General features: G+C 43.2%; 1 protein-coding gene across 2 annotated transcripts in view; it reads left to right on the top strand.

Annotated features, from left to right (window-relative positions):
- Nucleotides 1–7,642: 7,642 nt before the first annotated feature.
- LOC147900767 (ATP citrate lyase (ACL) family protein) overlaps nt 7,643–14,661 on the top strand; it is a 50,140-nt gene continuing 43,121 nt past the window's right edge. The window contains exons 1-3 of one of the 2 annotated variants that reach the window (XM_087375619.1): nt 7,643–7,788; nt 7,912–8,037; nt 8,499–8,609. In XM_087375619.1, the coding sequence (XP_087231745.1) occupies nt 7,918–8,037; nt 8,499–8,609 (231 nt within the window). In that variant the 5' untranslated portion in view covers nt 7,643–7,788; nt 7,912–7,917. Of the gene's footprint in view, nt 7,820–7,911; nt 8,038–8,498; nt 8,610–14,661 lie in introns of both variants that reach the window. The other variant, XM_087375620.1, reaches the window with a different exon arrangement.

Here is a 14,661-nt window from a genome sequence, read left to right as displayed (position 1 = left end):
TTAACGAAAGTCAAAAACAAGATTTCATGAACCTCAACCGGCTTCTCATATTGAACCCTAAAACGAGCCCTATGTAGTTTGAAGATGATCTATATGTGTATGTGCATTTTTGTCTACGTGACACAAAATGATATAGACAAAGGATTCCAATTGATGATATCTTATTTTAATTTGAATGGTCTTGCCATGTTGTCCTTTATATGCAAGTATTTAGGGAAATATTACCATTATCGATAATATGAGTGTACAAGTAGCTTAACAAAGGTAGACTTTTCTTTCCATGCTATAATTACATAAAGCTGAATAGCGAGCTGAGGTGAAAGCAAAACAGAAGCTAGAGCTAGAAGCAAAATTGAAAAGAAAGGTTGATGAGAGAGGGGCACACTCTCTCATTTTATAAATAACCAAAGAGGAAGTCTCCCCATACATCCCGTATGTTTTTTATTTTTGTCTTTCTCAAATTGTACGTATCATTACTATACAAGGGCCATACTAATCTCCTTCATACCATTACAATTTTATCAGATGTCTCAAAGAAACTTTTTTTTTTTAAAGGTCAACAATCACATTCATAGTTACCTCCTGAAAGTAAGTTGACCATTTTTGTAGGCATCTTGTCGGTGTTCCGAAGAACTATGCGACACAAGGCAACAAAAACATTACGAAAGAAGATCAAACAACCATGTAGGTTTCTATAGACCCAAAGCTTCACAAGTAATTCATTTTGTTCATTTGAAATATGTTATCAATGTCTCTCTCAAGTCCACTTTCCGAGGGTGTTGGTCATCTAGAGTCGTGTCATTGCTCGTTGTAGCATAGGTGTGTAGCATAGGTCCTTGGATCATAATCCATTGAGAGGTATAGACTCAAGCATGGAAAGAACTCTCCTACTCACGTAGGTGAGAAAGAGGGCGGTATCACAACAATGGGTGGAGGTCCTCACCTCCATGGGAGTTAAAGAGAGGTTGCAGGGTTCAGAAGGAGGGTAAGGTTGAGAGAGCTAACTAGGAGTTCTAGGGTTCAGAGAGGGTTGCAGGGTTCAGGAGGAGTCCAGGATTGAGGAGTGGAGAGCTAGTCTCCTTCGCGACTTCAAGGGGTAAAGCGTTGAGAAAGAGGATTTAAGAGAGGAAAGAGAAGATAAAGGGAGAAGGAGGAGGGATGGAGGAGAAGAAGGGTGGAGGAGGAGGAGGAGGATGAAAAGAACGAGGGAGGAGGAAAGGGAAGGAGGAGGAGGCGGTGGAGGTGGAGGTGGAGGGAGAAAGAGGAGAGAAAGGGGAGGAGGACGGAAGATTGCAAGGTTAGAGCATGCTATCACATTGAGGGAGCATGGACCTAGGAGAACAAGCACATGAACACTAAAGTGAACTGAACACTGAACCCCAAAAAGTTAAAGCTTCATTCCATTGAGAGTTATTTATACATGTTGGTCTCTACACAATTCGTAGATACCTCCAGGGTGGGATCTCTTTTGTAGGAGACATTTTGAACAAGAGTCGCTTCACTTTTTAGGGGTACCTTTTGGGTCTCTACACAAAGTGGGAGGACTTTTAGAGCCCTCCGCAAAGTGGGGGGACCTCAAAAAGTGTTGCTTTTAGTCTTTATCTCTCTAGATCCTCATTTTGCAAGTGTGATTGGATCTTTTCTAGAGAGGATTTTGGCTATCCTAATCCTTTAAGATTCATCATACCATCTTTTAGGCTCAAGATATTACAAGTGGAGCTTTTCTGCTACTCATCAATACACACCATGATCTCATCTTCTAAACTGTACTTCTATCCCTTGTTGCTGCAAAGTGAACAAAATATTATTCCAAGTTCATTTAGTTTAGCTTCCACATATCATTTTATATGTTTTAGTTAAATATGCCATTGATGATGTCTGATCATTCAGTGCAAAAAAAACATAGGAATACAAGAAGTAGAAAGGACCAAAAAAGAGGTTCTGAACAAGCACGAGCTATCAAAAAAATCCATCTTGAACCTTCAACATCATCATGGATTTAACCGCTTATATAAAGAATGGACCGAAAGATGTAGCTCCATGATTCGTCAAATGCAATATTGTGCCCACTGTGGTAGGGTCAATTACTATACCACAACCAAGCAGCTACATAGAATTCCTGCAAGAAACATCCCTCCACCGTAATCCCTGAACATCTTTCTGTCTGCGTACGTAGACAATGCAACTAGAAACAAAGAGTTGTTTTCTTGCATAGGATGCCGAAACAACAGGAGAAATATATAGTTAGTTGTGAGCCAAATTACATAAGGCAACTACTTGAAGCACATCCATTCCAGATGCAGCTACTAAGCATCATCGACATTTTGATAAATGTTAAAACAATAGCATGCGCCATCGTAAACACTGTCTTTGATAAAAGATCACTTCTAGATAACCCACTAATATGTTGGGATCCGAGTGTGCCATGTTGCATCAATCAGAATGAGCTATGTGAATCCATCGAAGACATGCTTGCATTTAATATCAGGCACAACCTGGCGATCCAACATCACAATGTTTGAACGCTCGCATTGCAAGCTCGGGTTATGTATTTCAATCGAGTCTACAACATCCATCATCTCACGACACTCCACAAATTGCCCATTTGACTTAATGGCCACCGCTGAAACACAAAAATCCTACTCTGTCTTAAAGAACATGCTCCCTGCACCAACACACATGCAATATCAGAGAAGAGATACCCACGAGATGGCGAGGGTGTTCTTATGAGACTCAAGAATGGCCGTAAATTGGCCATCGACATTCTACACAGACGACCATCCATCAATGACCTCTACTTGTGGCGACCTGTCTATAGAGATCGCATTGTTAGAAATTCCTATTTCTTTTTAGACCTGGCGCATATGACGGGTGCATCCGGTTTGCCGACTACCTTACGATGCGGATTGGGACACTATTCTCTTTGTATACATTGCACAAGCTGTACCTACTACTCATGTATCAATTGAAATATGCTGTGCAAATCGTAAACAACACCCAAATTGCTTATTTGTAGAGAGATATCGACAGCTTCAGGAAGACCAATTGTAATGCGGAAGAAAACATCTATAGAAATATTCTCAAGTACAGATTACCTGCAACCTTGCCCGGATTGTTATCTTGGCACTGCCGCAATCTAAAGGACATGATTGCGATGGTCGATGTGTGGGGCTTGCCAAACCTGTTCCTCTCTTACAGCAACAGCTGACGAAGTCAAAACCACGCGTTGGCCTGAGATTGACGACATCGAGGCGCTCTCGTCAAATCCATAAACCCTAACTAGAACTAGAGGGATTGTCCAGTCGAGTGCATAGTGCTCTTCTACTATTGATTCAAGATGTTGAAGATGTTGATGCAACATTACATCTTGAAGCCGTTCGGACTGCTCGGTCGCATCAAACATCATCTCCTTTGATACGAGATCCAGAACCTTGGGTCACTTCATCCACACATCATGCTGTGGGTGTGTACACGCACATGACATCGATAGGATCACCGACGAAATAGTCGCTCACATTCCAAGGCACAACACGAGAAATCCACACAGCTCAAATCCATTGCAATCCCGTCTCCGTGACCTAGTGACAATGAAACAAATCCATGTCTACCGAAAATCATGCATCGAACAACCAGGTAGCCGAAAATGTAAGTACGGGTTCCCCTTCGACACACAGCCAACCCCTTATGTGACGATCGACAAAAAAGACACAGCGCTGGTGGTTGTACTGTAGGCTAGGATATGAGCACCAAAACGGCGTGCCTTATCATTCCAGCATCTTGCTACTCTAGGGCGCACACGAGTATTCAGTGTATCATAAACTCTGGCATCTCGCACTGCCTTCCAAAGTATGCCATGAAGACGGAGCTGATGGGCCAACTCTACCTCAACATTGACGATGCAAGATGCCCGAGCCTAAACAACCTTGACCCCATCAAGCTGAAGGTCGTCTCTACCTCTGTCTTGACTAAGCAGACATCGCCTACCGAGGCGGCTCTGAATTGCTTGCAAATCTCGATCATCAAGTGCAGTGAAGCAATCCACTATGTAGACTCATTGCCGCTCGCACACTCCGGCAGAAGATTATCACAATGCATGGTCACACTATCATGCACCCAATCGACTTGTACTGTGCACGACCGCACGAGCTGGAGGCGCGATCACTTTCTATGACTACCAGACAAATTACTCGGCAAAGAAGTATATGAGGGCTAACGAGAAGCATGTAGGCACAGATGCACTCAACAACTTCATTTATCAAACAACTAGCGTGGTCCGCTTCACAAAATATCACCCAGGACATCATATAGAGGGCTTCTTCTTCAATATCTTGCTCTATCATATACCATTCATAACCAAGGAATCCTTAACATCAATGAGAAACACCCCTGGTCCTACTTTGATGAATGCCAAATACGTGGCCTCATCGAGAGAGAGGATGGCCTAGAGATGTACATCATCGAGTACACCTAGCACCAATTGCTAGTAGAAGACTTGATACAATTGATCATGAGCATGGTGTTACAGAAGTCCCCATTGCTATGAGTGTAAATTATGGCATCATCTGAGGTCAACGAGTTGAACGACATAGACCCATTGCATGATCGAGCATGACTACTACTTCATACAGTTCAAACAGATGGAACATGCCAACTTGATCCCCTAGAGCAACGACAAATATATACGACGAGATCATGTCGAAAGGTAGCAAACTACACATCGTCTGTGAGATGCCAGGTGCATTCAAAACATTCTTGATCAGAATCATCACCTATCAGCTCGCCAAGCATGATAAATCCCTCATACTAGCTGCGACGATTGGTGTAGCAACAACATGCCTTAGTCGAATCGCCACAACTGTTCACTATCAGTTTAAGATCACAAACTACTGGCAGTTGTACCCATCGTTCATTCTTGAGACAAACGAGCGGCACGATGCTCTCATGCAATCTGACATCATCATCATTGACGAGATATATGTAATGATAAGGACGACATTTGATCTCATGATCTGACAACTGTGCACCATCACGTCGCAGTCAATCCATAGCCCATTTGAAAAGAAGCTTGTCTTGCTATTCGGAGACCTCACGCAACTACCTGCAATATGCTAGCACCAAGTGGAATTTTGCCACACGTGTCACCTCAGGAACTCATCACGTTGGCAGCATGGCACAGTATACAATATGCACCACTCTGTACACCACACGCTTAACAATAAGTTCTTAGACTTTCTAACATCATATGAACACGAAAGCCGATGATGACTGACGGGATACATCGCTACCTTGGTGTTATCATCATCAATGAAGAGCAGGCAAAACAGTACCTAGATGAAAACACGACCATCATTTTCTCACACCGCCTTGATGCCAAGGAATACAACTGCAAAATGTTGCTCAGGCTTTTCCCTCCAACAGAAATACATCTAGTCACATTAATCACAAATGCAAGAGACGAAACGGCACTACAAGAATGGGAAATTCCACGAGGTCACTGAGGTTGCAAGAGGGGCTAGGATAATGATCACAGAAAACATCGACTTGACTATAGGAGCAACCAATGGTGCAATTGCCACTGTCCTTAGCACCCGGTACTTGTCGAAAAACAGTGATGACATCACAACTATCCATGCAATCATTGACATAACGTCGCAGCCAATCATCTTGCGTAGAAGCTTACACCAAAGAAAACCCATCGGCAGCCAATGGTACCACAAGACAACATTTCCGATCACACTCGCCTATGCTGTCAAAGGCCACAAGGCATAAGGGTGCACGATCTCAACAAAAGCCATGGTGGTCATTCAAGAAGCGTTCACGCCCGGCCTAGCATATGTTATGCTATCCAAAGTCACAACACAATACAACCTTCGTATTTTAGGACAATTAACACCAGACGACTTCGAGCCCGTTAAATTCTAGAAGGTATTGCATCTCATAAATTTAGAAGAAGTAAATATATTTACACAAATTTTTAACTTCAATTCTATACATGCAGATCAACCATCTTGACACAAGGTACCACGTACATCATCAACCATGGACCCGAACTAGGTAAGCAACAAGCAACATCCTTCTTGTAGCATCTAATTCCATAAAATCACATTTTGGAGATTTCAATTGGCAAATGACTAGTACAAATACTATCTTACAATTATTCAAGCTGTATAAGTCGCAAGTTAGTACGAAGCAATCAACACCAACCAAACAAAAAACATGCTACTTAAAATATATTAAGAAAGCTAGACATAAATATCGATGAGCACAATTTACATATGTTGTGAGGCGAAGCACAAGCATTACTCGATACTAAAGTAAATGACATATCTTGCTACTGCATTGAGTTATTGCACTATGGATTCAGTGTCTCTATTGATCGCCTAATTGCATTGGATTGAAAGACGAGTGCTAACATTTTAAATAAATTAATGGTCACTCAAACGATAAAAGCCCATTGTCAATCGAAAAGGTAACCAAACTAGTGGTGCCTGATCTAGCTGATAAACTATATGGACCAGGAATGGATTTATTTGTTAATTAAAAAAAAGGTACACAACCTAATAATGCATAATTGTACCCAAAAGCCTAACTATTTACTTTCATTTTTAAAACAACAACCATGACATAAGTGCTTCTCTGTTGTTGCCTTACCAGTCCACGCAACAAACCCACCCATGATTGAGGACGTCGATCTATGCCCAACGAAACGGCTTGTAGTAGTGAAAACAATCGTATGATCTATTCTATAACTTGCAAGCATAATGAAAAAAATACATCGGCCACACCAATAATCTGGCGACACGAATTCGAACTCGCAAACCTCGATCACTAGCCAAGATGAAGTCAGATGTAGAACAATATGTACCTTTTGATGAAAATTTTGATGTACACATTCTAGCAAAAGCAGACAATGTAGACAAGGCAATCACATTAGAAAAGAAATACATAATTGACTTTGATACAACTAGAAATACAAGATATTCAGTGTTTGTCATGACTATGACCACTGTTCTAATTTTCATGATGACGTTGTATATCCTTAATGTTAATGACTTTTTATTTTTGATGTTTTAAATTCTAAATAGCAATAACTACAACTGTTATTCTAATTTTATTGATGATGTTTTGAATTCACATGTTAACTATAACCATTGTTCTCATTTTCTTGATGATATTTTCAATCCTAAATCGTATCGAGGTTTTCTTAATCATCTACACCGTGTTAACTATAACTACTGATCCATTTTTCTTGATGCTATTTCCAATTCTAAATAAAAAATGGTAGTACATAGCAACAAAGAAGGAAAACGAAGCAGCCCACTTCTCCCACTAGATAACTATAGATTAATTCACGGCCGATCTCGTCATGCGTTACTAGCTTTTTTTGCGAGCAAGGAAAAGTCTTCATATTCAGAAACTTTGCCTTTGTCATGTAGAAAATTCCTGGTGTGCCTAGTGGCAAAAGTCCATTTAGATATAATATCATGAGCCTCGATTATCTCACTGTGAAGGACTCCGCGAGTTGGGGCTGGCCTTTGCAGTTGCTGTGGAGTGGGGTAAAATTTCTTTCAATTCGTGCTTTTTTGTGGTGAATGGGAATGGGTGTAAATTGGATGTTGAATAAAGGAACCCTATGTGGAAAAAGGTAGTTGATGACTCATTCACGTAAAAAGGCTTGCTTTGAAGCTCCAACCAAACTTGGCCTTTTATACTGCTGCAAGGTCGCACAAGCAGAGCTTGCCCTATCGGCCTCTTCCGAAAGAAATCCAACAATTTTAGTCTGCTCTTGTACGCACGTTCATCGATTTCCATATCAACGGTTTTTCCCTCAACCAAATGCTCAATCTATCTCAGAATTTCCTTTCCTTTTAGCTTATTGCTGTTCCTTGTTCGGATCATTTTCGTTTGCAGGCAAATATGGCAGCCAGAATTGCCCGCCGAGCAGTTTCTGCCGTACGATCATCCTTGATTCCGCCTTCGGAACGCACGGGACCTTGGCAGCATCAAGTGCGCCATCTCAACATTCACGAGTATCAGGTGCATCTCTTATCGATTTCGCTTGGAAAACGTTCGCATTTTCCCGTTTTTGTACTTTTGCGTTCAAATGTCTGATCCGATCGACCAGACTAAGTGCTAGCTGTTTTATGTACGCCTGCTGTTTGGACGCACATCAATTTTATTTACATGCTGCGGGTCTGTTTCTGCGTATATCGCAACTTCTGCCGGATCATTAACTATACCACCTTGTCGGGCTTCATAAAGCAAATAAGGACGTACTCCTATTATGGTGCGAATGAAGAGAATAGTGTGATTGCTTGATGTTGAACCATAACTGTCGTCCCTTTTCCTTTCTTAGAACAGGGATTTGTGTCTTTTGTGTTACATCCTATCTTATCCAACTTGGAGATCTCAAACAAGGAGTGCGGCGTCAGATACCATCCTTGTCGCTACCAGTTGACTCATTTTCTTTAGATTCTTCTGTGGATGCTGCTGCACAGGGAGCAAAGCTTATGAGTCAGTATGGAGTGAATGTGCCAAAAGGCGTCGCTGTAAGCTCAGTTTCAGAAATCGACAAAGCAATCAAGGAGCTCTTCCCTACTGATCAAGAGGTGAAATATGCAATGTTGTGTTTTATTTTAAATGGTTAGGTCCTAAAGATTTATGCAAAACTAGAATTGGAGCCAGTGGTCTTGCATGTATAGTAGATACGTCTCTAGTGTCAAAAACTGGCAGACACCTTGATACAGTTTGTTTTTGGAAGTGCTATTTGTAATGTTGCAAAGGACCTAAGAAACAAAACAGCTTAAACTTGTCATCATTGGCATATCAATTTCACTACTGGCCTTGTTCTTAGCACAATGTGAGCAACCTCCGCTGTCCTGTACCTTCTCAAAAGAAATGTGGATGCTTTGACGACAACTCAGCAATGGACATGAGTAATATACCACCCTTGGCAATAAATCATATCTTGGTCATACCATGTGTCACCACCAAGGAAAGGTCCCCTTTCGCTAGAATTTAGGTCTATTGTTTCAACTCTTTCATCTTGGGGGACAACTCATTTTTCTGATCTCCGCCTTCTTGCAATCCTGCACACCATGCTGATCACAATAATAGCATTTCTTCTTGTTTTTCTTGCTCTCACACAGCGTGAAGTATTCCTATCCATCCTTTGAAGAATCCTTCTTCCTTATCTTACCTTGTCCATGCTTGCCCTTTACTCACCCTTCCCTTGTTCTCGCGAGCTCCATCGTGCAGCTCCGGCCAAGCCTCTTCTTGAAGCACTCAATCTCCTTGGATTGAGACCCCTCTCCACCTCTTAGGGAAGACACCATCCCATTGTAGCTTCTTGACTATGAGCATTGTTATGTCCATGCCTGGATATAACCATGGCTAGTCTGTTCATGACAGTTGAGTGTTTCCTCACCAAGCTCATACTTCGCATATCCTACAATCAGTGCATTCCATGGGACCTCATCTCGAATTGGCAGCATGTCAAATGCTTCTCGTGCTTCTACAAAAAAGCCACATTTGGCATACGTATCTACTAAGGTGGTGCCAACAACAAGATCTCTTCCCAGCCCCTTTCTGGCTATCTGAGCGTGTATTTCTCGGCCCTTGTCTATTGCTCCTACACGTCACAAGCTTTCAAACTAAAAACCAATGTCACAACATGTTGAGGGAGACTCTCCAGTTGCATTTGCTCAAGACAGTTAAACGTTGCCTCACCAAGCCCATCCTCAGCGTATCCTTCGATCAGTGCATTCCACGAGACCTCGTCTCGAGCTAGCAGCTTGTCAAACAGTTCTGGTGCTTCTGCAAGCGAGCCACATTTGGCATACATATCCACCAAGGTGTTGCCAACAAAACGATCTGCTTCTAGCCCCTTTTTGCCAATCTCGCTGTGTATTTGTTGGCCCTTGTCTATTGCTCCTATAATGCCACAAGCTTTGAGGCTGCAAACATATGTGATAGCAGTTGGGGGAGAGACCCTCGAGTTGCATGTGTTTGAGACAGTTCAACACTTCCTCACCAAGCCCATGCCAGGCATATCCTACAATCAATGCATTCCATGAGACCTCATCTTGAATTGGTAGCTTGTCAAACGCTTCCTATGCTTCCACAATTGAGCCAGATTTGGCATACACATCCACCAAGGCGCTGCCAATAGCAAGATCTCTTTCTAGCTACTTTCTGGCCACCTTGGCATGTATGTCTTGGCCCCTGTCTATCGCTCCTATACTGCCACATGCTTTAAGGAAGAAGGTGGTGAGCGATCAAATTTGGTGGGCGAAATGCAAGCAAGATGTATCGATTTCAGTGCTGGGAGACATATAGGAAGCTGAAGGTAGGCGATGAGATGGGGTGAAAAGGCATTGAATTCAATATGATAGATTTAGTTTGGAGCTACAGAGAGGTGCAGGGAAGGCAAAGATGTGAGCGAAGCTAATGAGGAGTCAATAGCCATTTCCGTTGCGTAAAACGTGCATGTGTAACATCATCTAGAAAGAGACCCTCTAGTTGCATCTGTTCAAGACAGTTCAGTGCTTCCTCACCAAGCCCATGCTGGACGTATCCCCCAATCAGTGCGGTCCATGAGACTTCATCTCGAACTGGCAGCTTTTCAAATGCTTCTTGTGCTTCTGCAAGTGAGCGACATTTGGCATACATATTGAGAGGATAGGACAATCGTGGATATGCGCCTAACCCTAGGACGGTTAGGGCACCTAGCACATGTGTTATAAATAGTGGGTTCTAGGCTTGAGACACCTAGGACACCCTGTGCTTATATAAATGAGGGCCATTACTCACTTGGGGTCATTCTCATGAGTGGGGCCTCTTGAGAGACCCAATTGTGTCTCCCTAATGACAGCCGGATTGGCTAAGACTGCACATCCCATACTACGCAGCCCCACCCAATGCGGTTGATGTTAGGGAGACACAGGATTGGACGGATCTACCAAGCTGTCTCTCTCAGGAGGCCCCACTCTTGAGAATGACCCCAAGTGAGTAATGGTCCTCAATTATATAAGCATAGGGTGTCCTAGGTGTCTCAAGCCTAGGACCCACTATTTATAGCATATGTGCTAGGTGCCTTAACTGTCCCAAAGGTTATGCGCATATCCACAATTGTCCTGACCTCTCTACACTAGCCATGGTTATGTCTAGGCGTGGACATAACATTCTCCTCCCCTTAATCAGGGAAAGTTTGAGATATAAAGTCGCGGAATTGGCGTCGAACTTTTCCAAGTGCTGTCCTCCTCAGAACAATCTCACTTAACCTTCAGCTCTAGAACAGTCCTATTCACAGCTTCCCTAAAATCCAGAAGGTGTTCCAGATCATGGGGTAAATAAGTGGATAGATCTTCCAATCCATCCTCTGAAACCAAATTATCTCCAGCACCCAAGGCCTCTTTCAGTCGACTGACTTGAAAGACTGGATGTACTTGAACTCCATCAGGTAACTTAAGCTTGTAGGCTACATCATTGATCTTTTTAAGGATCAGATATGGCCCACAATATCAATGAGATAAACTTGTATACAGGGCCTGTAGACATCACTTGAGAATCCTTAGGGATCCTCAAATAGACATGTTGCCCTTCAGACAAAACTAGCGGTGATCGTTTTTGGTTAGCACTTTGATCTATCTGGAGCACCCTTAATGCTCTCTCTGGCTAACTGCAGCATATTGTTGCAGTCAGTCTGACCCAGAACTCACCTTTATGTTCTGTAAGCCAAATATCCACGGGGGGCTCTTGGCTGGTAACCATACATCAGCATGAATGGACTGTTTTCGGTTGCCGAATGCTTAGCACTATTCTAAGCAAACTCTAATATTGGAAGATAATCTTCCCGATCAGATTGTCTCATGTAGACTTATGCTCTCAGTATATCCTCCAAAGTATGATTCACCCTCTCATTCTGTGCATCTGATTCCGGATGATCAGCTGAACTCATAATGAGCTGAGTACCCAATTTCTGGCACACAACTCTTGAGAAATGCCCAGTAAACTTGGGATCTATGTCACTGACTATTTCAGCCGGCAAGCCATATAGGCTAAAGAACTTCTCAACAAACAGATGAGCAGGTTGTAATAGACTCCTTAGTGGGTATGAATCTTGCCAATTTGGTTAATTGATCCACTATAACCGAAATCGCATCATTCCTGTTAGAGGTGCGTGGTAATCCAACCACAAAGTCCATGGAAATACTCTGTCATTAATTGGGGGATTCAAATTTTGAAGATTTGAAGATGGATAACTCACTGGATAAGAAAACATGTGGGGTGAAGCAACAAAAATATAGTGCCATTAGGGCAAATATTCAGAAAGTGGATGATACAAATGCCAAGGCATGCATATCAGCAGCTAAGGATATTATCAAGACATAGGATGCCGAGATTGAGTCACTACAGAAAAGGGTTGGAGAAACCAAAGGAGATGGAACTATGCTCAAGGTAAGAGACTCTATGCAGAAGGATTTCAACAAATGGAAGGAGGAAATGCAAGTAGAGTGGAAAACTCGGCTGAAGCAAATGCAGGAGGATATGACTCCGATGATTGAAGAAAAAGCGAGCCAACATGCCTCGCCTATAAATAATTTAAAAGGTCAAATTGCCACACTCAAAGCTGAGAATGAAGCCCTAAAAGCATGTATGCAATGGGAGGAGGGTGAGTTCCAGCCACCTCTCAATGAGGAGCTGAATACCATTGAGGAGCAGGTCAACTCTCTCAAGGCACTAGAAGAAGAGGCAACAAAGAAACCATTGGAGGAGCTGAAATCTGCAAATGAAACCTTCAGGAAGGAGATCTCTGTAATTCAAGCTAATATACAGGGCAAGCATGCAGAGTTTACGCATCAAATAACAGAAGGGAAGGAAAAAGTCATAGATGGAAAGAAGTGGTAAAAAAAGGTGCAGCAGCCCCCGAAGAAGGCTTTCATTTCTGATGCATTAGAGGAGAAAAAAGACAAAGCACCCTTAGTGTGCTAGTAAGAGGCTTGGCAGTGGGTGACACCCCGATGGCATTTGCAAAAGCTCTCATGACTAAGATGAATGAATCTCACCTTTGAGGCTGCGTGGCGAGTAGGAAGAGATGCTGTACAAGTTCAGGACTGCCATGGATAGATCCACTTTTATGAGCATGAGAGCATACCGATGATGATCTTACACTCTTGCAGCAGGAACATCGGAAGGAAGCTAGAGAGGAGGGCAAATGGGCTGTCTATAGGGATGGTAAAGTGATAATCCATGAAAGGAAAGACAGAGGAGAGGATGCAGGTGAAGATCGTGCATGACGGTGCCCAGGCCATGGGGTGAGGGGACAACATGAATTGAAGATAGCGGTATGGAATTATAATGGCACCCTATGGTCAGACCGAGGGCGCTTCTCAGATGGTAAGGAGATGATATTCTACAGTGAATCACATGAGAGTCCTGAAAGAGGATTACCATAGTCACAGGATATACTTGGGAACGAGCTTTCAGATAGGAGAGGAGGGACAATGGGATACGAAGCATTGGAGGGGTAGCAATCCTGTTTAGATTGCATTTGAGGCCACTCATAGCTGTGATACAGAAGGAGGAGCATGCAAGACATATGTGGGTACGATTCCAGCCACCTGACACACTTAATTGCAGTGTGCTATCTCCCCACAGACACATCATCCTACGCACGTGAGGTCACTAAAGATGGTCATAGCTTCTAGGAGACGATCTATGAGGACATAGTGGAGTTTTCCCGGCAGGGAGAGGTACTCTTGCTTGGTGATTTAAGTGCGCGTACGGGGATTAGACATGTAGAGCTGCTTGACTTTGAGTCAGAACCCCTCGGAGTGCCAAAGGTAGATCTAGCAGAGTTCGGGATACAGACACTCAGAGGATGCATCACATGTGACAAGATATGGGAGACATGCATTAGACATGGGAGCAATACATGACTTGATCATATATACAGGTCGCCAACGATGGTCGAGGTCTGGAGGATTGAAATGTTTTCCACATGGAGGGGCCAGCAGCACTGTGGACTGCTTGATGGGCTTCCCGACCTTTGTGACACGTTTCCATAGTCCACCCCTCTCTTGGCGCCGATCCCTCATACTTGCCATTCAGCATTCTGACTACTTTTGCATGGGGACTCCTATCTGAGAGGAAGCCACCTATGCCCATTACAGATCCAGAGATGTGGCGCACCTATGCAATATCCCTATACGATGTCCCAGCTTAGACACCAACCGACATGTCCGCTCTTCCTCGGCCCACCACCTGCATCCTCTCCACCCCACAGAATGTGAGAGCTGCATTAGTCAGTCAGAGGGAGAGCACGTGTCCTTGGAGGCCTATCCGACTGGATCGAGAGCAAGATAGGGGTGAAACAAGGATGCCCCCTCTCACCAACTTTGTTTGGGCTATATATTGATAAAATCATGATCTTCATTGACTACCTGGGAGGCGAGGGATCGTGGCTGGCCGACCTAATGATACAATATTATTGTACGCAAATGATATAGTCCTCTTGTCCTCAACACCTAGATGCCCTACATGTGTATAGTAGAGAGAGGGATTTGATAGTTAACCTTGGTAAAACCAAGGTTATGATCTTCAGGACCTCTCGGCCAACACTTCATCGACATAGCTTCACCTATAGAGGAGAGCCAGTGG

This window comes from Dipteris shenzhenensis, chromosome 6 (assembly GCF_047967505.1).
Source record: "Dipteris shenzhenensis isolate YYH24624 ecotype China chromosome 6, Dip_SZ_1.0, whole genome shotgun sequence".
NCBI classification, from domain to species: Eukaryota; Viridiplantae; Streptophyta; class Polypodiopsida; order Gleicheniales; family Dipteridaceae; genus Dipteris; species Dipteris shenzhenensis.
The sequence above is the reverse complement of the archived record's forward strand: the minus strand, read 5'-3'. Positions and strand labels throughout refer to the sequence as shown.